General features: G+C 41.0%; 3 protein-coding genes across 8 annotated transcripts in view; 1 reads left to right on the top strand and 2 right to left on the bottom strand.

Annotated features, from left to right (window-relative positions):
- The window catches only part of LOC141413789 (arf-GAP with dual PH domain-containing protein 2), a 43929-nt gene extending 31180 nt beyond the window's left edge, over positions 1-12749 (bottom strand). For 2 of the 4 annotated variants that reach the window (XM_074046395.1, XM_074046399.1), the window contains exon 1: positions 12121-12644. Coding sequence is in view for 1 of the 4 variants with exons in the window: in XM_074046398.1 (XP_073902499.1) it covers positions 12121-12137 (17 nt within the window). In the remaining 3 variants the exon portion in view is untranslated. Of the gene's footprint in view, positions 1-12120 lie in introns of all 4 variants that reach the window. The other 2 variants (XM_074046396.1, XM_074046398.1) reach the window with 2 other exon arrangements.
- Positions 12728-19850, top strand: LOC109683329 (transcription elongation factor, mitochondrial). Of its 3 annotated transcripts, none has more exons than XM_020159122.2 (4): positions 12728-12861; positions 14696-15156; positions 18336-18485; positions 19220-19850. In XM_020159122.2, exons 1-4 carry the CDS (start codon positions 12831-12833, stop codon positions 19649-19651), a joined length of 1074 nt encoding a protein of 357 aa, XP_020014711.1. In that variant the 5' UTR covers positions 12728-12830; the 3' UTR covers positions 19652-19850. The 3 variants fall into 3 exon arrangements, with proteins under 3 accessions (XP_020014711.1, XP_073902503.1, XP_073902502.1); XM_074046401.1 differs by lacking the exon at positions 12728-12861 and adding an exon at positions 12870-13105; XM_074046402.1 differs by lacking the exons at positions 12728-12861; positions 18336-18485 and adding an exon at positions 12868-13105.
- A 1877-nt stretch (positions 19851-21727) lies between these two features.
- LOC141413791 (ATPase family AAA domain-containing protein 5-like) lies at positions 21728-27215 on the bottom strand. Its single transcript, XM_074046403.1, has 4 exons — positions 27090-27215; positions 25437-26302; positions 24432-24590; positions 21728-24327 (listed from the first exon to the last, which is right to left on the bottom strand). The coding sequence occupies exons 2-4, from the start codon at positions 26252-26254 to the stop codon at positions 24249-24251; spliced, it is 1056 nt and encodes a 351-aa protein (XP_073902504.1). The 5' UTR covers positions 26255-26302; positions 27090-27215; the 3' UTR covers positions 21728-24248.
- Positions 27216-27308: the final 93 nt, after the last annotated feature.

Genomic DNA, 27308 nt, shown 5'->3' with positions numbered 1-27308 from the left:
TCTCAGGACTCCTTGGAAATTTTAAACGGAAAGTGCTCTTCTGATACAGGATCTTGCATGTATAGAGACATAGCTGTAATGCTAATGCCACCTCCTAAGAAAGTCCTCCCTCTGGTATCCAGTCTCTGGCAACCTCTCCAGCTTCTGGTCTTCTTAGAACTTTTTTTTGGCGGCACTGGGGTTTGAACTTAGGCCCTCCCGCTTGCTAGGCAAGCACTCTTACTGCTTGAGCCACTCCACCAGCCCTTTTTTGTCATGGGTATTTTTGAGATAGGGTCTCACGAACTATTTGCCTGGGGCTGGCATGATCTACCTGATCTCTGCCTCCTGAGTAGCTAACATTACAGGAGGCAGCCACCAGCACCGACTTCTCAGAACTTCTTCATAGCATCCCTCCCTTCCCTTTGGCCCCAATATTTTCCATCAACCTCCATCCCATCCTCTGCCTCCAAACACACCTGTGCCTTCACTCCAGCATTTGACGTCAGCATTTCTATTCCTGTATCCCTCATAGCTCCTAGAAATAGCACCTGCACATTTTTAGAAGTTCAAAAAATAAGTTACATGACCATGTTCACCAGGAAGTGAACCAGTCTGGACACTGTGAAATTCCATCACCATGATATGGGCAGTAATTAGGTACTTTTTTTTTTTTTTCTTCATTCTGGGGTATGAACTCAGGATCTCATGCTTCCTAGGCAGACACTCTACCGCTTGAACCACTCTGCCAGCCCTGTTTTCTGGTGGGTATTTTTGAGCCCTGTTTTCTGGTGGGTATTTTTGGGTTAGGGACTCACAAATTATTTGCCTGGAGCTGGCCTTAAACTGCAGTCCTCCTGATCTCTGCCTCCTGAGTAGTTAGATTACAGGCACGAGCTGCTGGTGCCAACTGATTAAGGGGTCTTGAACCTCACTTTCATTAGTGCCCTTCCTGTCTCCTTGACATCATAGTCAGTGACTCACTGGGCTTCTTATATAATACATTCTGTACGTTCTTTGTCGCCTCTGTGGATAAACACCCATCTATCATACACAAATGGCGTAATGCACGTGTATGATGGCCAATAGCTGACATTCCAGCTCATCTGTCCACACCTGCATTCAACACAGACACACACACCCCAGCATGATATAATGGGTAGAATCCAGGGTTCCACAAATTCAGGATTTAGGTGTTGACTTAATCACTTCCCGTTTGTCCTTGGACAGGTTCACTCACTTCTCTGAGTCTGGGATTTTGAGATCTACCTAACAGTCTTTGAAATGGCACATAAGGTCCTCAAATCACAGTAGTCATCTTGCTTCCTTGCCTCCTCTCTGGTCAGCTCATGGGATTGTCATCTGGAATGCCGAATGTCATTTCCCATCATCCCCAGGGTGGAGGAGGTCAAACCACCAAGCTTGGAGGAGGGAGCGGGAAACATTCCTAAAACAAGCAGCCATAAGGGGTCTTGACCCAGTGTCTTGGGGGAGAGGAGGGATTGGTGTAGCTCAGGAGCAGCCACAGAGGAAGCAGTGACAGAGCCAACTGGGGTCAGAGGGCAGGAAGCTGTTTACCAAACAAGTCCAGGGATGATTCATTTCCACTGCTTTTCGATGAAAAGGGGACAGAAATAAATCTCCCAGGAGGAAGATGGGAAAGGCAACCTAAGGTATGAAGACAGAAGGAGGGGGAGGAGGAAAGAAGGGACAAGCCAAGGGCATTTCTCTTCTGCACATCAACAGGCAAAGTTGTGATGCTGGAGGTGGTTCTTTGGAACCCCATCCTTTGCAGTCTGTGCTCCTTGGCTTCTCGGAGCTGCTCTCTTCTGGTGCTTTGACTATGTCCCCTCCCTAGAGGTCCCACAAAACAAAAACCAAAGAAAATACAGCATCTCATTCCCAGTAAGGAGTTAGAGGCCGAAAGGTCCCCTTGGCTTCCCCTCTTCCCTTCTTAACTTTTGGAGACTTCAACAGGAATCAAAGTCTTAAGGTGGAATTCTAGACATCTCAGAGGGGATAAAAAAATAGTACTGTCCTTTGTTGAGGGGAGGGTGAAAAATGTGGTTATTGACACCCAGTGTTCCTCAGAAGAGTTCCACACACCCATACAGACGAGCTTCACGATGCCCCTCCAAGGGTACAGGCATCACGCCACTTTGTAGAAGAGAAGGGTGGACCTCAGAGCTCTTCCCCAATGTCATGTGGTCAAATAAGTAGCAGAACAGGGGATGAAGTCTGGGTGTCCCATTGTGGCGTTGTTTAGTCCTGGTTTATTTCATAAAGTCCTTATGCTTACTTCCTTATATGTAAATATTTAATGTGTACAATGTGATTTGATATACATATACATTGTGTAATGACTACCACAGTCAACACCCTGGTCACCATCATGCTGTACCTTAGATACCTAGAACTTGTTTGTCTCATAACTGAAAGTTTGTATCCTTTGTTTTCACTATTTCCAAAACATTTTCATCACCCCAAACAGAAACTTTGTAGTCCACTCCTGTTATCAGCTCAGCTTCTGTGTTCAGAAATCAGAAGCTGCTCCATAGGGAAGAGATCTGTGACAGATGCTGTTGCACCCCAACTGACTCTGAGCACCATGACCCAGGAGTTGAGGGGCAGGGTGGGTTGAGGCAGTCTCTCTGGTGTGCTCAGACCGCAGCTGCTGGGGTGAGGGAGAAGCCGGGGCCCTGGGACAGAATGTCCTCTGTAAATAAAGCTTCCATGGTCCCTCAGTGCACAAACATCCAGCCGTGTTCTCAGACCACTGACTGTCCAGTTGAGCTGAGCTGAGCTGCGGAGGGGCTGGAAGAAAGCCTTCAACCGCATTCCCAGGAATAGACTCAAGATCCCCAAGGAATAGAGCATGACCCCCCCTTGTCAATTTTAAATAATTATGTTTATTAGTTTTAGAACTTAAACTATAATTATAGGGAATTTGGAAAATATGGTACCGAAGGAGAAAACCCTGCCAATGATGGCCACCATTTCTTCAGAGACTAGTGTGTCAGGTTGGATGTAGGCATGCATGATTCCACTTACTCTGTCACAACCCTGAGATAGAGACTAGTTTTATGCTCATTTTACAGATGAGGCAACTGCCCCAGAGAGAGGTTAAGTAAAATTTTCCAAGCACATAAGCAAGATGAAGCATACAAAATGATGCATAGTCCTGGAGCTGGGATTCGAATCCAAGTTGGCCTTGAATCCATTTCACCAATTCATCAAGTTGACCCACAGGAACCTGACTTACAAAAATGGCAACGCCATGCAGTTCAACCTAATAGTATGCTTTGAATACTATCATTAACTGCCACCAACTATCATTAACTTTTTTGTGAGTTTCCTTCTGGTCTTTCAGGAATATTTTAATATGATTGAGGCTACAATTTTCATACAACTTTTTTACTTTTTTCTGTAAGAAGTCTCACATTATATCATTGAGGATGTTTCTTAAGATCATTTTAATGACAAGTAGTCAAAGAACATTTCCTTACTGTTGGATATATTTGTCATTAAGGACAAACTTCCTTACTACTGGACTTACACATTGTGATCAATTTTTTTTGTGTGTGTGGTACTGGGGTTTGAACTCAGGGCCTACACCCTGAGCCACTCCACCAGCCCTTTTTTATGATGGGCTTTTTCAAGATAGGGTCTCTCGAACTATTTATCAGGGCTAGTTTGGAACCATGATCCTCCTGATCTCTGCCTCCTGAGTAGCTTAGGATTGCAGGCGTGAGCCACTGGTGCCCAACCAATTTTTAAATGGACATAATGCTATAATGATTGTTATTGTACCTTTTTCCTTTGTTTTTCTTTTTTTTGAGACATGATCTCATTATGTAGTCCAGGTTGACTTCTAACTCTTGATCCTTCTACCTCAGCCTTCCAAGCAGCTGAGATTACAGGTGTGTCCCACTGGGCCTAGCACTCTCAATGATTTTTTTTTTTTCCAAAACATTAACAACACTTTATTAAAAGAAAAGGAAAGAGGGCTGGTGGAGTGGCTCAAGCAGTAAGAGTGCCTGTGCACCTGTCTAGCAAGTGTGAGACCAAGTTCAACCCCAGTGCTGCCAAAAACAAAACCAAAAAAAACGGCAAAAGAAGCAGTGCCTCTTCCAGGTGGCATGGATGCCCTGATGATTTTTTATCCTTAAAAATCGTACTTTTGCTGGATGCTGGTGGTTCACACCTGTAATCCTAGCTACTTGGGAGGCTAAGATTGGGAAGACTGTGGTTCCAGGCCAGAAAAAACAAAAAATTCCCAAGAACCCATTTCAACCAAGAGCTGAGTATGGCACTGTGAGCCTGTCATCATCTACTGTGAGACGTTTAAGGAGGATGGCAGTCCAGGCCACCTGCATAGTAACCAGAGCAGAAAGGGTTGGGGTGTGGCTCAAGTGGTAAGAGTGCCTGAGTTTAAACTCTAGTACTACCACCCCCTGCAACCAAAGCATATTTTCAAGCACCACGCTATACTCTAATTGCTTGCTGGCTTACTGGTCTCCTTCTTTCTAAACCTTCATGAGGACAAGAGTGGGAGACTTGTGTTCTTTGCTGCATCCCAGCACCTCGATAGATGTTTGCTAAATAAATGAAGAAACTAGTCTGGGGAGAGTGCTTACTTAGGGTAAAGGCCTTGAGATTCCACCCCAGTACTGCCAAAAAAACAAAACAAAACAAACAACAATTAATGAAGAAATGAGTACTAGTAAAAGTAATAAAGTGAGAAGTCCTGGAATCACAAAAATGTTTTCCCCTTTGAAGGAAAGAAATACCAGGCAGGCAAAAGAAATACTTGACAATGAAGCAGCCAAAAGAACCACATCAACTTTCCCTACATATTTCTATGTTCAACAACAGGGAATAATCCAGGGCCCAAGGGACTCCAGTCCAACATTATCAAGGAGTTTTCTCACTCACTCATTAAATACTTACCAGGAGCCCACTATGTGCCAGGTGCTGGGGATACAGATGCCCTCATGGAGCTTACTTTCAATTTGGGGAGACAAAAACCAAACAGAGAAACAAATATACATATACACAATATGGCATAAGCATAACAAGTGCTATAAAGAAGAATAAACAAATAAAGAGATCGAAAGGAATAGAAGATGCTGGGCTTTTTTTTAGTACTGGAGTTTGAACTCAGTTCTTTGCATTTTCTAGGCAATCACTCTACCACTTGAGCCACACCTCCAACCCTAGAAGATACTATTTTGATGGGAAGGTCAAGGAAGTCTTCTTTGAAAAAGAGCAAAAACCCTTTCCTCTTTGAAAAAAGCAAAGATCTGAAGGAAGGAGTCAAGATTATCCTATACCTACCCAAGACAGGAGTGTCCAGGGAAAGCAAACAGCAAGAGCAAAGGTAATAAGGTTTTTTTCTTTTTTTTTTTTTTTTTTGGTACAGGGGCTTGAACTCAGGGCCTTCACCTTGAGCCACTCCACCAGCCCAATTTTTTTTTCTTTTTCTTTTTTTTTTTTTTGTGAAGGGTTTTTTTTGAGATAGGGTCTTGCAAACTGTTTACCCGGGCTGGCTTGGAACCGCAATTCTCTTGATCTCTGCCTCCTGAGTAGCTAAGATCACAGGTGTGAGCCACTGGTGCTCAGCAGTCCTAAGGTCTTAATATGCTTGGCATGTGCTCTGTTCACCTCCTTTGATTTGAGCACAGAATTGTCCAATTCCACTGACAGCACGCCTTGCTCATGCTGCTCCTCTCTCCTCCTCTACCCCAGTTCCAGTCAGTCTAGCAATCTTCTGCCTCCATGTCCACATTCAAATCTTCCTCCCTACAGCTTCCCCTGTGTTCAAATTTCTATTACAGTGATCATCACTTTGTACCATGATGGTTTCTAGGATTGTTTTGTTTCAGTCAGTAGTGATGACCTGGTTAAGAACAGATTACCATATTAATCTTTGTATCCTTGGTACCTAGAAGGTATTGAGCCCAAAGCTTGCAGGCTGATCCATTTCTATGAAATGCCCAGGTTCTGCTAATCCATAGATAGAAAGTAGATTAGTAGTTTCGGGGAGGAGGCAGGGTGGAAAATGGGGATAGACTAAAGAATAACTGTTAAATAGCCACAAGGTTTCCTTTTGAGTATGGGAAATGTTCTGGAACTAGACAGTGGTGACAGTTACACAATATTGTGACTGTACTATGCTGCTTAATTGTATGTTAAAATGATTAAAATGATGAATTTTATGCCATGTGAATTTTGCCATAATTTTAAAAAGAAAGTGGTTCAATCAAGTGGAATTAAGACCATCACTGCACAGGCAGTCCAGCGTATAAAGGTGTGCACTCTAGCTGGGAGCTGGTGGCTTACACCTGTAATCCTCAGTAGGCAGAGATCAGGAGGATCATGGTTCAAAGCCATCCCAGGCAAATAGTTTGTGAGATCCTATCTCAAAAAAACCCATCACAAAAAAAAAAAGGGCTGGTGGAGTGGCTCATGGTGTAGGCCCTGAGTTCAAACTCCAACACAGCAAAAAAAAAAAGTGAGTATTCTGAATAAAATGTGACAACCCAACAGTGACCCAGATAATTGAAAAATTCATCTTTGAGAACTGAAGAGCCAGAAAATAAGTCCTGAGTAGACACATGATCACACTTTACATTTTATACCATCACAAGAGTGCTAAGTGAGAAATTACTCATGAAGGTTTAGTCACAACTACAATTGAAAAGATTACATCTGTTGGAAATTGGAATACTGAGGGAGGGTGCGGATCCTCCTATGAAACTAGAATTAAAACAGGGCTCAAAAAAGTCCAGATGTGATGGTGCATGCCTGTAATCCTAGCACTCAGCAGGCTGAGGCAAGAAGATCACAAAGTTAAGACCAGCCCGTGTTATAAGAGAGACCCCGTCTCATTAGAAAAAAAAAAAAAAAAAAGAAAGAAAGCTAGGTGCTGGTGTCTAAAGCCTGTACTCCTAGCTACTCAGGAGGATCACAGTTCGAAGCCTGCCTAGGCAAATAGTTCTAGAGACCCTATCTCATCAAAACAAAACAAAACATCGAAAAAAGGGCTGATGAAGTTGCTCAAGGTGTAGGCCCTGAGTTCACCCAGTACTGCAAAACAACAACAGCAACAACAAAAAACACCAAAACCCAAAAATCCTGGGCTCAAGAATCCCAAACTTTTAGGAATAGGCCTATAATCCCAGAACTCAGGATACAGAGGCAAGAGGATTTTGAGTTCAAAATTAGCCTGACTACATAGCCAAACTGTGTCTCAAAAAAAAAAAAAAAAATCTATCTTACTTGAATTATCTATCTAGCTTTAATTATACCTGTTTAACATAATGGTTGTCTTGCAGAGCACCTGGGTATTTTGTTCTTCAGGTTGTTTCTTAGACTATGATGCCTCATCTTCATCCAGATCATCAACTGTCCAATTAATAACATCTCTAATTGAATAACATTTTGTGGTGTACCAATGAGTTATATGATTTCATTTCCACAATAGTCTATCATAGTACTTAGAGCTTCATTTTGCAAAAGAGAAAACTGTTCTAGTAAGAAGCAAACTGAGAACTGGGTGCCAGTGCCTCACACCTGTAATCCTAGCTACTCAGGAGGTAGAGATCACGAGGGTCATAATTCAAAGCCAGACTGGGCAAATAGTTTGCAAAACCCTATCTCAAAAAAACCCTTCACAAAGAGGACTGGTGGAGTGACTCAAGGTGTAGCCCCTGAGTTCAAGCCCCAGTACTGAAAAAAAAAAAGAAAGAAGTGGAGACACATCTGTAATCTGTTTTGCTTTTGCTTTTTTGGTGAGACTGGGGTTTGAACTCAAGGCTCTATGTTTGCACATATGTAGTCTGTAGCAGTGTTGGAGTTGGAGCCCAAGTATCCTGATTCTGTGTCTCAAATTGAGAGGTTTTTTTTTTTTTTTTTGCAAATTTGCTTAATAATTTTAGTTCTATGAAATATTGAAAAATAAGAAAATAGAACATCCCAGATAAGGATTAGTTGGACTAATTATCCCTTTATAAAATATCACCACGGGAGTCGGCCAAGATATGTCAGGTGCTCCCTGCCCTGAATGCCTGAATGATATGCAAGAATCTGCAGCCCTTTCTTGGGATTCTGACTGCATTTCAGGAGGTGAATGATTTTGAGGACTAAACAGAGTAGATTATGTCACTAAGTAAACTTTCAGACCTTATATGATGCAAATCTAATTCAAAGAAATTTTGAAAATTAAAAATTTAAGTAATCTCTTATTGAACTATAACCACTACAGAAAATTGCACAAATCATAAGCATACAGCTAGATACAGTTTTTAGGGGGTGGAGTTGAACTCAGGACTTTGCTTTTGCAAAGCAGGCCCTCTACTACTTGAGGCACACATCCAGTCCTTTATTTTGCTCTGGTTATTTTGAAGATAGAGTTTCCTGAACTATTTGCTCAGGCTGGCCTCGAACCTCAATCCTCCCAATCTCAGTCTCCCAAGTATGTAGGATTACTGGCAGGAGCCACCGGCACCCAGCAGCTTGATGGATTTTACAAAGTGCTCATGGTGTTTAATTAGAACCCAGAGCTTGGGGGTGGGGAAGGAGATGGTAGATATCCTAAAAAACTCCTATTTCTGCCAAGTGCAGTTCTGCCAGTTTTACAAAATGATTCTACAGACTCACACTTCCACCAGCATGTATGAGGTTTCCTTGCTAAAACTCCAATCCATTGGTCCATCAGTAACGTCAGTCTTCTTCATTTTCAATATCCTCATAAATATGTAGTGGTATCACAATGTGGTAGAGAAATTTGCATTTCCCTAATGATTAATAAAATTTAACACCTTTTATTTTATTCTTTTTTGGCAGTACCAGGGATTAAACTCAGGGCCTTGTGCTTGCTCTACCTCTTGAGCCACTCCTTCAAGTCCTTTTGCTTTTAGTTTTATTTTTCAGATAGGGTCTCACACTTTTGCCCAGGCTGGCCTCAAAGTGAGATCCTCTTATCTCCACTTTCTGAGTAGCTGGGATCACAGGCATTTGCCACCACAACTGGCTTTGAATACCTTTTTTTCTCTTATTTGTCATTTGAATATCCTCTAGGTAAATTACCTATTTACTCTGCCCATTTTTTAAAATTGGGTTCCTTTTTTCTGTCCTTGGGATGAAACCCAGGGCCTCATGTATACTAGGCAAACACTGCTACTGAACCAATTCCCCAGCTGAATTACCTTTTCTTACTAATTTCCAGGAATTTTGAAAATATATTCTGAATACAAGTTCTTTGTTAGTTATATTGCTGCAAATATCACTGTAGCTTGCCTTTTTACCCTCTCAAAGGTGCCTACTATTAAACTATTTTTCCTTAACTTCCATGCTTTTGTAAATGCCCTGTTTAATATTTGCCTATCTCAAGGTCATGAAGCTATAATGGAGAATTCATTTGTAATGTTTTCTCCAAACAAAATTAACCTGAGTTAACCTGAGCTAGGGTGATAAAAAAAAAAGTGAGGAGGAATTTCTGGAGGAAGATGACGACTTTCATTTTGAAGTCACGGCGTCGGATTTACAGTGACTCATGAGCACTGGTTGTCCCTTCCCTACCACCTCCAGTCTCTGGTCAAAGTATAGTTTTGAGCAAATGCTCTGAGGGATGAGGGAGCTTCCCCTCAAGGCCACTAATAATTAGTTCTGCAGAACAGGTGATGGGTTAATGGGAACTAGTGTTGGCTGAACCTTTAGACTGTGTGGGTTCTCTGCATCCAGTTTCTCATTAATTCTCCAAGCACTCCTGTGAGGCAAGTGCCATTGTCTCCATTTTACAAAGGAGGAAGCAGAGGCTCAGAGACAGTAAGAAACTGCTAAGCTCCTGTGGTTTGTAAGTGCTTGGTTGAGTCTTGCCAGTGAACCACAACTATCTGTGAAAGCACCAGAACTTCTCAGGTATCAGTTTCCTAGGGCTACTGAAACAAATTACTGTGAATTTTGTGGCTTAAAATAACAGAATTTCATTCTCTCATCACGACTGTCATCCCAGCTATGTGAGAGGCATAAATAGGAGGACCATGGTCCAGGCTGGCCCAAGCAAAAACTGAGACCCTACTCAAAAAATCAAAAAAAAGGTTGGGGAAGTGGCTCAAGTGGTAGAGCACCTATTTAGCAAGCACGAGGCCGTTCAAACTCCAGTACTGCCAAAAACAACAAAAAAATTATTATCTTACAGTTCAGAAGGCCAGAAGTCTAAAAACGGTATGTCATCAAGGTTGGTTCCTTGTGAGGGCTCTGTTCCCTGCCATTCTATGTTCATGTTCACACAGCATTTACAACGGCCAGGCTCTGGACAACTGTCCCAATGCAGTGTAATCTCTTTTCTCCCTCTCACTGGAGTTTTAGACCCCAGGAACAAACCCCATGGGAAGACAGCATTTCAGTTCATCTTCAGGGTACAGACATGAGTTATGGGTCTAAATAAACAAAGAATTGGGATGGGGCAGAAGATATGCATAATTAAACAATTCCAATCAAGTGTGTTCCAATGGTTAAAGGTGGCGCTGGCCAGGTGGGGCCTGTTTGACAATTATCTCAGTACTTGCTTTTCGAGAGTTCCAGTGAACTTGAGGGGAGCAATCTGGTTCCCATGAGGCGATTACTGTGCTCCAGGTACAGCCTCATCTTATAGGTAATTGTCCTTTTTATTTATTTTTTGTGGTACTGGGGTTTGAACTCAGGCCCACACACTTGCTAGGCAGGCGCTCTACCACTGGAGCCACTCCACCCGCCCCACTGTCCTTTGAGGTGATTTGTCCTTTGAGGTTCCGCTGTTCCTTAGTAGTAGTTTTTCTCTTTCGTTAAGACTGGGGTTTGAATGCAGGGCTTTGTGCTTGCAGAGCAGGCACTCTATCACTTGAGCCACACCTCCAGTCTATTTTGCTCTGGTTATTTTGGAGATGGGGGGTCTCTTGAACTATTTGCCTGGGCTGGCCTCAAACCTCCTATCTTTGCCTCCCAATTAGCTAGGATTACAGGATTGAGCCAACAGCACCTGGCTTAGTTTTTTTTTTTTTTTTTTCTGGTGGGACTAGAGTTTGAACTCAGGGCTTGAGCCACAACTCCAATCCCTTAGGGGTAGTTTCTGTCCCTTGTCATAAAGATGTTATTGATCAGTTCTGTCCTTCCTAGACCCCAAGGTGATTGCAAAATGACTGCAGAGAATGGCTTAGAGCAAAGACATACAAGATGGAGGCAGGGATGCCAAGCTTTTCTCTTGCTTTCAGTTACTTCATGGGACTGAATAAAGAGTCAGTGCTTTTCAGCAAAAGCAATTTAAGTACTTCTTACAGGACTGCATCTGGCATTTTCACCTTTTTTGTTTGTGCTGTGCTGGGGTTATCCAGTCTCATGCAAGGTAGGCAAGAACTCTACCACTGAGTTACACCCTTAACCCCTACCTCATTTTAACTAATTATAATTATCTTATTCCCAAACAAGTTCACTTTTTTTTTTTTTTTTTTTTTTTTGTGGTACTGGGGAGTTTGTACTGGGGCCTACACCTTGAGCCACTCCTTCAGCCCTTTTTTTGTGATGGGTATTTCCGAGATAGGGTCTTTAGAACTATTTGCCAGGGCTGACTTTGAACCTCGATTCTCCTGATCTCTGCTTCCTGAGTAGCTAGGATTACAGGTGTGAGTCACCAGTGTCTGGCACAAGTTCATATTCTGAGGCCTGAGGCCTCAACCCAACTTTTTTAAATGATGCAATTCAACCGTAACAGCACATTAAATGTGAATGACCTCTGGAATGGAAAGGAAATAATTTCCTTCTGATTTGAAAGATTTTACACAAAAAAGCTGACTTTATTTCTTGTTATATTCCCAAATTCCACAGAAACCACCAAGATTCTTAAAATTACTGTAACTTTTTTTTTGAGGCAGTAGCTAGCCTAGGCTGACCTCGAAGTCGGGAATCCTCCTACCTCAGCTTCCCAAGTGTTGTGTGCCACCACAACCGACTCTTTTACGAGCAATTCTTATTAATACTTAGATTCTTCCCATCCCCAGTGCCTTCGAGACAAATATCCAGAAGAACAAGAGATCCACTGATGCCCAGAAAAACACAAACCTACCACCTTCCCTCTCCCTCCTGAATTCCCTGTTTTTCACAAACCTGATTAAAGTCTCCATCTTCCAGGAAGAATGCTTTTCTCTCCTTTCCTTATGTCTCCCAGGTTCAGTTCCTCCCTGCTCCCTCTTCCGTGGGAAGCTACAGTAGCTTCCCCACTCCTCTCCTTACTCCAGGCTCTTCACCTCCAATCCAGCCTCACATTGGCTACAAATAGCTGGTTCTTCTAGGAACACCCCTCCAGTCTGACTTTGTAACTCAAAAAGCAGAGATCTGCTGTATCTATTCAACCTTTCCACCCTGCATTGAAAGACCAAACTCCATACTTCCAAATGAACTACAGTCCCCAGTACCCACGCCATCCCCTCCTACCTTGCCCTTCCCTAATCCTGCCTGCCCTCTCTTCCTTGCCGAGCTTCTCAAACACTTCGCCTGTCTCCTCGTTATTTCCCTCTACTCTGTGATATGTTTATCATGTACTTATCTACGCTCCTCAACCTGCGTGTCTGCAATAAACTTCGTCTTCCCCAAACACCGACCTTAAGTACTACAGACTAAATTTAGTCTAGGCGTTTCCTTCCGGAAGATCCCGCCCGCTCAGCATCCAACCGGAAGAAGGCCGCTGGCAAACCGCAGGCAACGCATTGCTTCCTCTGGACGCACCTCGCTTCGGCCGGAACCTTTCTGCCCAGCCCACGCCGGGGGCTTTTGAGTGAAGCACGCAGGAACCGGAAAGACTGTACGAATATCGGAGGATGATCAGTCCTTGGCTCCTCAAGGCGGGAGGTAGGGTGTTTGGAGTACAGCTGGTTTCCCACTTGCCATCAGCCTCTGATCCTAAAGGGTGGCTCTCCTCGTGTCCCGTACGCGTGGAGCGCGGGCCGGGCTGACGGGATGGCGGTGGTCCCCGAGTCTCGGGCCTTGGGGCCTCTCGGGCTCCTTCCCGAGCGGGCGGCAGGCGGAGGATTCGGATCCCAGCATCAGCTTGCTTACCTCCGGCCGCCTCCGTGTCCGAGGCGCTTTGCACTGCGTTAGTTTTTCATCGTGTGGTGTTTGTTCTGCTTGCAAAAAACTTAGCCATGGTAGAAATCTTGAGAAGTGTCCGGAAGGAAATAAAGCCATCCTTAAATATAAAACCTTTGGGCTGGGAGAATGGGTGAAGTGGTAGAGCGCCTGATAGCAAGCATGAATGGATGATAGTACCGCATCTATGTAGTGTATCTCTACATAGGTAGATACACGTTACATATATGTACACATAGAGAGATACACACACACCATATATGTAGTGGTACCGAGTTCAAACCCCAGTATCGCCAAATATATGTAAAATACATTCTGTACATAAAATATGTATTATATATATTTTTATATAGTTTGTATATTGCAAGTACATTACATATAATGTATATAAAATTGTAATATGTGTATATGTTGGCGGTACTGGGGTTTGAACTTAGGGTCTTAGCACTTTCTAGGCAGGCAGTCTACCACCAGCCCTAAACATTTCTTAGAAATGTATAAGATTTCATTTTCTTTAGTTCCACCAGACGAAAAACTAGTGAAAATGGAAATGGAGGTAAATCCCTGTAATGTTACAAATATTTTTAAAAAGTCAAATAATCGAAATTACTATTTTAACAAAAAACGAAGCAGTTCTGGGGCTAGAACCCAGGGCTTTGAGCATGCTGGTCAAGAACTCTACCTGCCACTGAACTATACTTTCAGCCCTTAACTACAACTTTTTTTTTTTTTTTTTGCAGTACTGGGGTTTGAATTCACCAGGGCTTCACACTTTCTAGGCAGGGCCTCTGCACTGAAGCCACACCTCCAATCCTTCCTGCTCTTGTTGTTTTGAAGGGTCTTGCATTTTTTTCCCCCAGACCAGCCTTGATCAAGATCCTCCTATTTTAATTCTCCCACCATAGCTGGGATGACTGGCTCACACCACCTTTTTCTGTTGAGAAAAGACAGGCTTGGAACTGTGATCCTCCCAAACTCAGCCTCGAAGGTAGATATGGTTATAGGTATGAGCCACTGCCCCCCTCCCCCAACTACAACTTCTTGATTGGTATAAAATACAATTTCTAGGTAGTGAAACTTAGGAGTGATCCTTAAATATCAGAGGACATTGCTTGTGACTTAAAAGCAACAAAAGTGTCTGGGTGCAGTGGCTGGCATCTGTGATCCCAAGCTACTTGGGAGGCAGAGATTAGGAGGAACTAGTTTCTAGGCCCTCGATGCCATCTCAACCAATAAACTTTTTGCAGTGGTGTGCACCTGTGATCCCAGATACTTCAGAAGGCATAAATAGGATCTGGGAAAAGTAACTACAGCAAAAATGGCAGGGGAGTTGGATCAAGTGATAGAGCACCTACTTAGCAAGTGCAATACCTAAGGTCAAACCCCAGTACTGCCAAATAAAAAAACTCAAAAAAACCTGAAAACAAAAGCCCTAGTTAAAACCTATTTTAAAGATAATTCTGCACAGCTTACTATGGTCCAGTATTTCTTAAATTATATGCAAGTCTATGTGACTTTGCAAAAGATCCTGCCAAGCTTGTAACTTACACTAAAAGTAGGACATCCCAACTTAAATTTTGCTAAATTTTCTTTCTAGGATGGTGGAGATGCTTTTCAGTCCCACTGGAGTCATCCCTGACTCAGGCCTTCCGTAATTTCTGCTGCGGGAAAAAATTCTCTGCATCTGAGAAAATTCTTACCAATGTTGCTATCGGTGATGAGAATGCAAAGGAGTCTGGAAAAGCACTTGACAAGCTCTTCTCTTCAGAACAGCAGGCCTCTATCTTGCATGTGTTGAATACAGCATCGAAGAAGGAACTTGAAGCTTTCAAATTGCTTCATGGAAGAAAATCCATCAATATTGTAGAGCACAGAGAAAAGTTTGGGCCATTTCAAAATTTGGAGAGTTTGGTGAATGTGCCCTTGTTACAGTATAAAACTGCTGTTCAAGTTTGTAACTCCATTCTTTTTCCAGAGACTGGAAAGAAAAAAAGAAAGTCATGGGAAAACCAGCTGGGAAAGCTCATCAAACCAGACATTGAAAGAGAGAGACTTAAGGTATACACTTTTTTCTTAGGGTCTGTTTTACTGCTTAATATTTAAGAACTTACTCTGTAAAATACTGTTCTGAGCATTGGGTTGGGGGGTACTAAGACAGGGTTCTTCAGGTTTAGTTGGTGGATCTAGACATACTCTTACTTATATATATATATATAGTATTTGAGTTACTTGACACAATAGTTACACACTGAACTTTGGAGGAACTTAGGTCCTGTGTTAGTTAATACCCCTTGATAAAATGTTCTCTTATCCCACCAACAATAATAAGCATCATTTTTTTTCTAGAACAGTGGTTCTCAGTGTTTTGGGGGAATATGAATAATTTTTGAAAACCTGATGAAAGCTATGGACTGTCTCGTGTGTGTGTGTGTGTGTGTGTGTGTGTGTGTGTGTGTGAGAGATACTCATCCATTTACATGTATCCCTGCATGGCACACATACTCAGAATGCTGCATATACACTCAGGGACTGTGTGGATGTGGACTTCATGGACTCAGAATAGAACTGCTTCAGTTGATCAGGAACATGTTTCATCCATGTGGGTTTTTTCTTTTTTTTGCAGTTCTGGGGCTTGAACTAAGGGATTCAAACTTGCTATTATCCACATTTTTCAGGGAGGATTGTCATCCAGATTCATAGCTAAAACTGTTTATACTCACATTATAGTGGGGTTGCATCTTATTTAGCGTGCTGGGATTTGAACTCAGAGCCTCATGTTAGGCAGGCACTCTGTCACTTGAACCATACCCCCAGCCCTCTTTGCTTTACTAATTATCTTTCAGATAGGGTTTAGCTGTATGCTTGGGCCAGATTGGATCATGATCCTCCTATTTATGCTTCACACCATAGCTCAGATTACAGGCACATATGACTATGCCCAATTTATTTGTTGAGATGGATCTTGCTAATTTACCCTGGACTGACCTCCAAATGTGATTCTCTGGATATCTACTTTCTAGGTAGCTGGGATTATAGGAATGAGCCATTGCACCTGGCTTGGGGAGTAGTTTTTTTTTTTTGGTAGGACTGGGGTTTGAACTTGGGCTTTGCACTTGCAAAGAAGACACTTTTCTGCTTGAGCCACACCTCCAGTCAGTTTTGGTCTGGTTATTTTGGAGATGGGGGTCTCTCAAACTATTTGCCTGGGCTGGCCTGGAACCTCCATCCTCCCAATCTCAGCCTCTCAAGTAGCTAGGATTACAGGTGTAAGCCACTGGTGCCCAGCTGTGGTTAGGTTTTAAAGTCAATATATGTGGATAAAATTGTGTAGTGAGCTCCTTTTTAAAAAAAAAAATCTTGCTGGGTTAGGAGGCACATACCTGTAATCCCAGCTATGAGGAAGGATCACAGTCTGAGGCTGGCCATGGGCAAAAAAGGGAGACCCTATCTGAAAAATAACCTAAAACAAAAAAGGGCTGGAGGTGTGGCTCAAGTGGCAAGCTTAAGGCCCTGAGTTCAAACCCTAGTATAGTATAGCCAAAAAAAAAAATCTTTTGCACAAAGAGTTGCTACATGCAAATGATTCAGTAATGTTCATGCACACTACAGTTTGAGAGCCACTGAGCTAAAAAAAAGAAATCTGTATTTTTCATTTTGCAGAAACTATTCTGCCTTTTTTCTTTTCTAGTCAGGGTCTCTCTGTAGCCCAGGCTGGCCTTGAACTCTCAATTCTGTCTCTGTCTCCTGACAGAGACACAGATTTGTGCCAGCACAACCTGGCTATTATTCTGCCTTTAAGCCAGGGACTGGGTACATGGCTCAAGTGGTAGAGCACCTGCCTAGCAAGCATATAGTCCTGTACCACCAAAAACAAATAAAACAACAAAGAAACACCTCTTTTTCGCTGACCTTCTCAACTTAATTTGCCTCCAATCTTCATCTTGATTAATGGTGCCATTCAGTCACTGGAGGAAAACACTGGTCACCATAGGCTCCTCCCACTATCTCTAACCTATTTCTTTTCCTTCTGTCATTGTGTTTTATTTTTGATTTTTTTTGTTACTTATTTTGTGAGATAGGGTTTCACTATGTAGCCCAGGCTGGCCTTGACCTCACACTCCTCCTGCCTCAGCCTCCTGCTTGCTGGGATTAAAGACAGGTATCCCACATCCAGACTGATTTTTAATATTCTGTCATATTAGTACCTAACACAAATCCTTACCTTTCATCTAATCTTCTCCAGTCCATTTCCCACACAGCTGTCAGTGATTTTTCTGAAATGTGAATCTTACGTTATTCCTTAAAATATATGCTCTAGAGCTAGGCGTGGTATGCATGCCTCTGATCCCAGCTTCTTCTTCTTCTTCTTCTTTTTTTTTTTTTTAATTTGTTTATTCATATGTGTATACATTGTTTGGGCTGTTTCTTCCCCCTATCCCCCCACCCCCTGATCCCAGCTTCTTGTGAAGCTGAGGCAAAAGGATCACAGGTTCAAGTCCCACCTGGGCTACATAGTGTAATGTTGTCTTAAAACACACACACACACAACACACACACACACACACACATGCGCGCACGCACGCGCACAGCACTTTGGTGACCCTCTGTAGTTGTCAGGATAAAGCAAGTTCCTTAATTCTATAGAAGTCTGTCTCTACCTCTTTGTCCTTTACCCACTCAGTCTTTATTCCAGTGAGGTGAGAGGTCAGTCTTACCTTTGCAGACATCTGGGTAAAATAACTTCCCATTTATCATTTTACCCATTCTCCTAGTCCTCCAATAAATCTTCTTGGCTCCTTCTCCTTGCACAGTAACTGTTGTATGGTGATATTTATTTTCATTGCAGTACTGGGGGTAAACTCATGGCCTTGTGCCTGCTAGGCCAGCACTCTACCACCTGAACCATGCCCACAGCCTTTTGGTTGATTTTGAGTAGGGTCGCTATAATTTTTGCCTGGGCTGGGCTCAAACTCGAGATCTCCCTGCCTCTGCCTCCCGTGTAGCTGGGATTACAGGCCTGCATCACCCCACATGGCTTGGCCAAATTTCTTATGAGATAGTTATGTTCCTTATTTTCTACTATCTAATACAGACCCTGCCAACACTTTAATAATTCTCAGTTCAGAAACTAAATAAATGTATATTACATAAATGAGTTAGGATTCTGAATTTGTAGATTAGACTTTGCACCTGTTAAAATGTTTGCATTTATAATTAAACCAGACCTTTTGCTTTAGGCAGTTAAGAGCATTGTATCTATTGTTTTTGGTACTCGAAGAATTGCATGGGCGCACCTTGATCGTAAATTGACAGTACTGGATTGGCAGCAAAGTGACTGTCGGAAACTAATGAATAGACCACACTCATCATCAGTCTATTTAGAAGAGGTAAGGCAGTTGCACCTCCAAATTCCTGTTACTTGTGCACCTCCTTGTGCATTCCTACATATCTCCTTGTATAGTTTAATTTTCTAGTTCTAAAAGGAATGTAAATAGGAAGGAGTTTGCTTTTTGTACTTCTCACTGTTCTGTTGTTTTTGTCACCTTTGATTTTTTGATTAGTTGAAGAAATGCCCCATGTCAAAGGCAGACATTGAGAAAATGAGTGGTAAACTATATTACTCTAATGTTACACAACATTACCATTGTCTTTTAAGCTTATTTTCAAAATGCTATCGCTTGTCTCATGAAATGCGCAGGAATTATCACGGTGATGCTCATGAAAACTGTAGTGCAGCAAGCATCTTGTCATGTGCAGAGATGACCAGTTCTTAGCTAATTGTTCTAACCCTGTGCTTTACCCTAGAACATTTTAAACAGTTGATAAACACTTTAACTTTACTAATTTTATATTCAAAATAGAAATTATGCAGCCTATTTCATAGAGGAAGAAACTAGTAGTTCCAAGGACTGACCAGCTTATCTTGGCTTGTTCTTGAGAGAACCATGACCAGAAATGGGCTGCCCATAAAAAAGCTTTTCAGTTATTTAAAAATTTTCAATAGCAGTGTAAGTTACCTGATTATAATAGTTTAAGATACCAATGGGACAGAAAGGGGGCCCAAACATAAAACTTAATGATTTCCGCTCTTATTTTGTCTTTTTTCTTTTCTTTTTTAAAGATTTCTTCAGTCATTTCAAAGATGCCTAAAGCAGATTTCTATGTTCTAGAAAAAACAGGACTTTCCATTCAGAACTCATCTCTGTTTCCCATACTGTTACATTTTCACATCACGGAGGCCATGTTGTATGCCTTACTAAATAGAGCTTTTGCTCAGGACGGCCAGCACCGGGTGCTGAGCATGAATCGAAATGCAGTGGGGAAGCACTTTGAACTGATGATTGGCGACACTCGCACTAGTGGGAAAGAACTGGTGAAGCAGCTCCTCTCCGAATCTGTACTGAAGGCAGAGCCACGGGTGTTCTTCCCACCAGAGAAGATGGTGCACTACAGACAGATGTTTTTACCTACAGACCCATACCGGATAGAAGAGTTTTATGACTCACTACTACAGGCTGTTGCTTTCTATGAATTAGCAGTTTTTGATACTTAGCCTTAGAACACTGAGATTAATGAACCTACTCTGTTATTTTAATTTATTCTAAAATTGTAAAACCAACTGTTCTGAATACCCATGTTAATGGAGAAAACACGTCTTTAGTGTATTCTTTGTTTATAAAGTCAGATTTTTGGGTGTGAAATGGTGTACGCAATAATAAGTCAAGACCAAATCAATAAATATTTTATTTTGAGATACTGTGCCTTTCCAGTTAATAAGGTGCCTGCCCAGACAGCCAGAATAAGAAACAAAGTTATCTTTCTGTAAAAGCAAATACCAGCTGGGCACTGTGGCTCATGCTTGTAATCCTAGCTACTTGGGAGGCTGAGATTGGGAGGATCTTCGTTCGAGACCAATGTGGGCAAATATTTTACAAGACCCCATCTCCAAAATAACCAAAGCAAAATGGGCTGGAACTATAGCTCAAGTGGTAGAGTGCTTGCCTAGCAATGCACAAAACCCTGGGTTTATCCCCAGTACTATAAGAAAAAATCCCAGTCTTACCAAAAATAAAAACAAATACCACTCACTTCCACATCTATAATCCCAGCACTTGGGAAGGTAAGGCAGGAGAATTTGTGGATTACATAGGGAGACTCTGGGTCAAAAAACTAAAAAATCAAAAAATGGCTGGAGGCATGGCTTGAGTGGTAGAGCACCTGCCTAGCAAGATGAGGCTCTGAATTCAAACCCCAGAACCACCCAAAATAAAACCCAAAAACAAAACACCATCTATACTAAGGATTTGCATTACCATATTATTAAAACAGAGAATGATTTTTCTGGGTGGTACTTAAGACAATCACAACTTATTCTCCAGGTAGAATGTGACTTGACAGTGTCTATAAGAGGCAATTTTCTTTTTTTGATTGGTGGTGGTATGTGGGACTGAATTCAGGGTTTTGCACTTGCTAGGCAGGCACTCTACCGTTTGAGCCACTCCATCAGCCCTGCAAGAGGCAATTTTTATCAGCTGAAATCTATTAACCCCACAACATTTTCTAATGGACTTTTTTTTACTTTGAAGTACCTCGACCATCTTTTGATTAAAATATCACACTTCCATTTTTTTCTTCATCCCTCTCAGTTTTCCATTATGACTGTCATAATTTGGGGACTCATTAAATCTTCTATACTGAACCCAAATCTTTTTTTTTTTTTTTTAATTGGTGATACTAGGGTTTGAACTTGGCCTCACGCTTGCTAGGCAAGTGCTCTACCACTTGAGTCACTTGGTCTCTTGAACTATTCGCCTGGGCTATTCATCTGGGCTGGCTTAGAACTGCAATCCTAAAAAACAAAGAATTGACCTCTGCTTCCTAGGTAGCCAGGATTATGTGTGAGCCACTGGCGCCTGGCTTTAAATCTGTTGTTTAATCCAAAATAAAAATATGCTTGTTGGAAAAAAAAAGACTCATGCCTGTAATTCTAGCTACTCAGGAAGCTGAGATCTGGCCAGCCCAGGTAAATAGTTCACAAAACTCCATCTCCAAAACAACTACAGCAAAATCTACTGGAGGTGTGGCTCAAGTGGTAGAGTGACTGCTTTGCAAATGCAAAGTCCCAAGTTTAAACTTGTCCCACCAAAAAAAAAAAAAAAAGTATAAAGCAAGGAGAAGTCCTGCTACAAGCTACTACAACTCTCCAGTGTTGGTGAGCAGTCTAGACTTGCCATGCACTTGTAAGCTTCCACATTTACATATGTGATTGTGTACTTATAAATCTCTGCCTTTGAAATAGTGTAGATTGCTCAAACTGTGCATGTCAAAAAGGAAATTATTCTCTTCACCAGCTATCCAGTTATTTATTTCAGAACATGTCATTCTACCTCCTACATATTTCTGGAAATAGCTATACATGAAAATGTGTCAATTTTAGGAATTAAGAGGATGGGGCAAAGTATTTAAGTCATCAAAATTTGTTGCTTTCATCACAAGATTGAATCTAAACTTTATAGGAATCTGTCACAGTTAAGAATGAAAGGGGGGGAGAGGGAGGGGGGGAGTGGGTGGTAAGGGAGGGGGCGGGGGCAGGGGGGAGAAATGACCCAAGCCTTGTATGCAATATGAATAATAAAAGAAAAGAAAAAAAGAATGAAAAGCTGGAGTTGGATGTGGTGGTGCACTAGGGAGGCTGAAGCAGGATCATGAGTTTGAGGCCAGCCTGGCCTACAGAGTGAGACCCCGCCTCAAAAACACAACAACAAAAAAAGCTTGGGTGCAGAAGCTATTTGAGAGGCAGAGAGATCAGGAGGACCTCAGTTCAAGGCCAGCCCAGGCAAAAAGTTAGTGAGACACTCCCCCACCCCCCCCAACCAATAAGCTGGATGTCACTTCCAGCTACACAGGTGGCTATAGGCAGGAAGTCATAGGTAGAAGGATCTGAGGCCAGTCCTGAGCAAATACGAGACCCTATTTGAAAAATGACTAAGAAAAAAAAAAACCATGAAATTTTACTCCAAATTATATCAAATCTAGTTGGGCTCATGCCTGTAATCCTAGCTATTTGGTTCAAGATCAGCCTGGGCAAATAGTTCTTGTGATACCACCTCCAAAATAAACCAGAGTAAATGGGCTGGGGTGTGGCTTAAGCAGTAGAGTGCTTGCTTTGTAAGTACTGAAGTCTTGAGTTCAAATACCAGTCCCACCAAATTATATATACATATATACACACATATTATCTCAAATGTGTCTCTATTAAGGAGGAAGATAGCCCCCACTATTTGCTGGTTTTTTGTTTTATCTTGAGTACAGTTCTATGGAGTTACCTTATTTTGGTTCATCAATTGTTGAGAATTATCAGAGACTTTCTAATAACAAAACACCTAATTAATAGCTAAATGGTCACCATTAGGACCTCAGTTGTACAGGGATGTAATCTCGATAAAGCCTATATCCAAACCTATACAACATATACATTTACCAAGATGATTACATCTTGAACTCCTATTTAAATACCACATAAAGCCCTTAGCTTTAATCTTTAATCATATCAGTATACTTATCAATACAAGAAAAAGTAGCCTAAACAAATAAGAGGTAAAAATAAGTCTTTGTACACATTTGTAAACAGGTATGCACCTATACTTTAAAAAAATTACAGAATTAGGATCCTTTAGAGTTAAAAATACAATTCATCAGATAATGTATCTGAATATTAAGATATTATACAATCTAAACATTTGAAACATGGAGTGATTTTAAACACACTTGATTATCTTACTGCAAAATAATTTTAAATGAAATGTGATGTTTTAAAATCTTGCTAAAAGAGTAAAAAATATGTACTTTAAAAAAAAACCCATAAAACTTGCCAAGGTATTATACCTTGTGCTTGTAATTACAGCTGTTTAGAAGGCTGAAGCAGGACCTCTTGAGCTTGAGAGTTTGGGGTCAGCCTGGGCAACATATCCAGACCCTTTCTCAAAAACAAAATAGGGCTGGGGTTCTATGTTTATAGGGAGGGTGCTTCCCGAGAATGTGTGCAACATCCTTGATTTGATCCCTTGATAAAATCAAAAACACAAACTTTAGCCAGGCACTGGTGGGTTATACCTGTAATCCTTGCTACTCAGAAGGCAGAGATCAGGAGGATCGAGGTTTGAGGCCAGCCTGGGCAAATAGTTGTCGAGACCCTATCTTGAAAATACCCAACACAAAAAAGGGCTAGCGGTGTGGCTCAAGTGATAGAGATCATGCCTAACAAGCATGAGGCCCTGAGTTCAAACACCATATCACAAAAACAAAAATAATAATAATAATAAAATTTAAAAAACAGCATAACCTTTAATAGAAATAGCTGTTATGCAGAAGCCCTATGGTAGAATCCTCCTTTGTTGTTGTTTTAGTGAACAGTAGTAGCTTGTCCAAAATAGATATATTAATATCATCAACATCTTTATGAAGTAAAACATCAATGATGCAGAAATCAAAGAAAAATTTACAAGGCAAATTATTTGAGTTGGCAAAATATACAAAATATTACGTACACAGAGGTTCAAACAAAATTTATGAAAGCTGTAATTTGGAATGTTCAATAATTCAATGATAAAATGGTAAAAAGTATATTAGAAATACACTTACAGAAAGTGCTGTTTTAAAAGATGAAGCTTAATTTTCTTCCTAGGAAGTTTCCTTAAATATTGCATTTATAATTTTATGTTCTGTGTTTTGTAAACTTCCTTTAGAAAGAATATCATCCATGAGCCTCATATGTACAGCATGACAGAGCACTGACATGAGGAGAGGGAAAGATTAAAGGGTAACAGGAAAGGGAAAGGTTACAGATTAGTTTAGCAATGAAGCATCTTTAGAAATGTCTTAGACAGCTCTATCTCCTACAAACAGCTCACTCACATACAAAAATTACACCAAAGAGAAATTAGATAATATTAAAAAATTCAGTAAAAACTACAATAATATATATAATTTTAACTCAAAATTTTCATTTTAAATATTTGCACAGCAATAAAAAATACAAACAGACTGTTTCAAATGTACATTGAGAAATATTCTTCCATGAAAATCAACATAGTACAAAAATGCCTGTTACGGACCACACGCTCTGTACAAGGCTTTGTTAATGAGGACTCTTAAGGGAAGTCAGCTGCCAGTGCATTCACTGTCTCTTTTGGAATGTCAAGGTGAATTCCTTCAAAATAGTGCAGGAACCTATCAAAGTTATAAAGAGCAATATAATTTAATATTTCCATCTGAGCATATTTATTAATCTTGAAATAGCTATCTAAAATGTTACTTTTTAAAATAATCTTTACCTTCTTTTATTTTTCCCTTGTTCTTTTAGCTTCTCAATCCTACAAATGTTCCGAAGAGTTGGCAGGTATTCAACGATGCTAGCTTGCTTATTACCGAGGCTCAGAAGAGATCGACTAGAGAACACGCTTTTAATGACTGCTGTCCTCTTCCAAGCATCACTGCAAATTAAAAGTAATGCATTAGTTTTTAGCTTTAAGGCCCAATAAAAAATGTAATGATTCGAAACATAACCAGTTCCCTGTCTCTGATCTACACTGATGACACTTCTAGATTAATTTCTTGTCAACACACCAATCACTCCCATAATCTTTTTTTTTTTTTTTTTTTTTTTTTTGAGAAAGGGGTCTCCCTATGTAGCTCAGGCTGACTACAAATTCACAATCCTCCTACCTCAGCCTCTCTAGTGCTGGGATTACAGACATGAGCCAGTATACCCAATTTTTTTTTTTTTTTTTGGTGGGGAGGTTGGGTTTGAACTTAGGACTTCACACTTGCAGAGCAGGTGCTCTACTGCGTGAGGCACACATCCAGTCCATTTTGCTCTGGTTATTTTGGAGATGAAGTCTCATGAACTGTTGGCCTGGGCAGACCTGAAACTGCCATCCTCGAGATCTCAGCTTCCCACATAGCGAGGATTACAGGGATGAGCCACTGGAGCCCAGCCATACTGAAAACCTTTTTTTCTTTTTTTTTTACAGGGCCTCACACTTGGTAGGCAGGTGCTCTGCCACTTGAGCCACTCTACCAGTCCATACTGAAAAATCGTAATGGCTGACTGCTGTCTGTCACAGCAAGTGCAGACCGCTTCACTAGCATTCAAGGGTTTCCCAAAACTAGCCCATCCTCGTCCTCCTGCAATCAGGCTGGTCTTCCATTAACGTGAAGGGCACACCATGATCAGCAGGTCAACAGTGCCAGCAGACCAGCAGTAAGAATGAGGAAACCAGTGATTCCCCTTGCCATTTATTACTGAGAAATGAAAAGCAGAAAGAAAGATGACTTACTCCACATTAGCTGCTGACTGGCTAAAGCATACATTATTGCGCTTTTGTGAAACACAAAAAGTAAGATCACTGGTTGGGTCTCCTCCTAATTTCTTGCAAGAATTCAAGGAGGATTCCAATGCTTTTGAAATAGTGGAAGAACATTTAGTAAAGCTGAGAGCTTCTGTGGCTGCCTTTAATTCTCCAAAGGTTTGAGAAGTCCATCCATCACTATTCTCCAGACTGAACTCATCACAAAGTCCACTTTTAACCTTTCCACTTGTCCAAAGAAAGTCATTTTGACTAAAGTCCTTCTGTTCCCGTCCATCAGTTAAAAGGGCATCTAAGAAGGACATGTTATCCATGAACTCAGTAAGAGAATTTAAACAATGAGAAACAAGGATAGAACATTTTTTTTCTGCGGGTGTTTTAGGAGGATGAGGAATAGATTCAATGTTAGACTCTAAACATTCCTTTAGTTTCTTTGGCTCTGGATTGCTCTCTTTGTCTCTGGCTTTGCTTTCTTCTAAAGTTGAGGACAACTCAGGGGATAGGCTAATAAACTCATCAGAAAAATCCAAACCAGTGTCAAATAAGTCACTATCATCTAGTATCACCATCTTTTTCTTAGGCTTCTTTTTCTGTGACTTTCTCAATGGCTGTTCTCCTTCAGACTGTTTCCCAGCAAGATAAGTCACACTAGGTGTTGCTGCACTGGCATCCACAGTTACTGCTGAGCCACAGATGTTTTTCACTGCTGGAATAATGTCAACTGGTAATGGGAGAATGAACTCAAGATTACTATATAAAAAGTCTACATTTCGCACGTGGAATTCCATAAGAAGCTGGATGAGTTTATGCCATTCTTCCTTTGTTGTGATTTTGTGCTGAAAAGCAATTTTGAGTAAAGAAATGTTATAACAGGACATATTTTAAACAGTTTTTTACACATATGAAAAGAGCTGTTTCTATTCTCTTTTCAAAATTTAAGTTACTATCCCTTATAATTTTATTGATTTACAATTACTACATCAAAATAGTACTAATAGGACTGTGGATGTAGCTAAGTGGTAGAGCGCTTGCCTAACGTGCAAATCACTGGGTTCTATCCCTAGCACTAAAGAAAAACAACAAAAAAAAGGCAGTGAGTCTGAAAATTAAACTTACACCATTAATTTGCAGAACTAAATGCTCCAGTATTAGTAGAGCTGAGGCTCAAGTGGGAGAGCACTTACTTGCCCAGCAAGCACAAGACCCTGAACTCAAACCCCACTGCTGCAAAAAACAAAAACAAAAACATATACTTCAATTCAGTAATTAGATCATTCATTTAAAAACTACCTTGAGGGCTGGCAGAGTGACTCAAGTGGTAGAGGACCTGCCTAGCAACTTTGAGGTCCTGAGTTTAAACCCCAGTACAGCAAAAAAATTAAAATTAAAATAAATAAAAAATAAAACTATTTTGAAATTATCTGAAAACTTTCTAAATTTATTCTACATCTTCTAAGATGTATTTATAGCAATACCTATGCACCTTTTGTGTTAAAATCAGAACTCTAAAGCCTATAAAAACCATAAGCAAATTTAAATTTAACCTAAGGCTCAAAACACAAAGAATATTGGGAAAATGAAAAGACACATAAATTCAACTTTCCAAATAAACACTGAAAATACCTTAAAAAATGAAAATAAGTCTTCAGATGGAGAAAAAATGTTCTTCAGTCCAAACAAGGTCTCAACACAGCCAGTGTCACATTTGGGAAGGTCTATGCGAAGATTCTTTCTAGTAGGTTTAGTGTTATTTTTGGAACCAGGGTCATCTTCAGAGCAGGATAGTACATTTCTGCTATTTCCACCTACAAAATTCATAAATGAAAAATCTTAGCTATGCAT

Source organism: Castor canadensis, chromosome 11 (assembly GCF_047511655.1).
Source record: "Castor canadensis chromosome 11, mCasCan1.hap1v2, whole genome shotgun sequence".
NCBI classification, from domain to species: Eukaryota; Metazoa; Chordata; class Mammalia; order Rodentia; family Castoridae; genus Castor; species Castor canadensis.
This window is presented reverse-complemented; position numbering and strand designations above follow the sequence as displayed.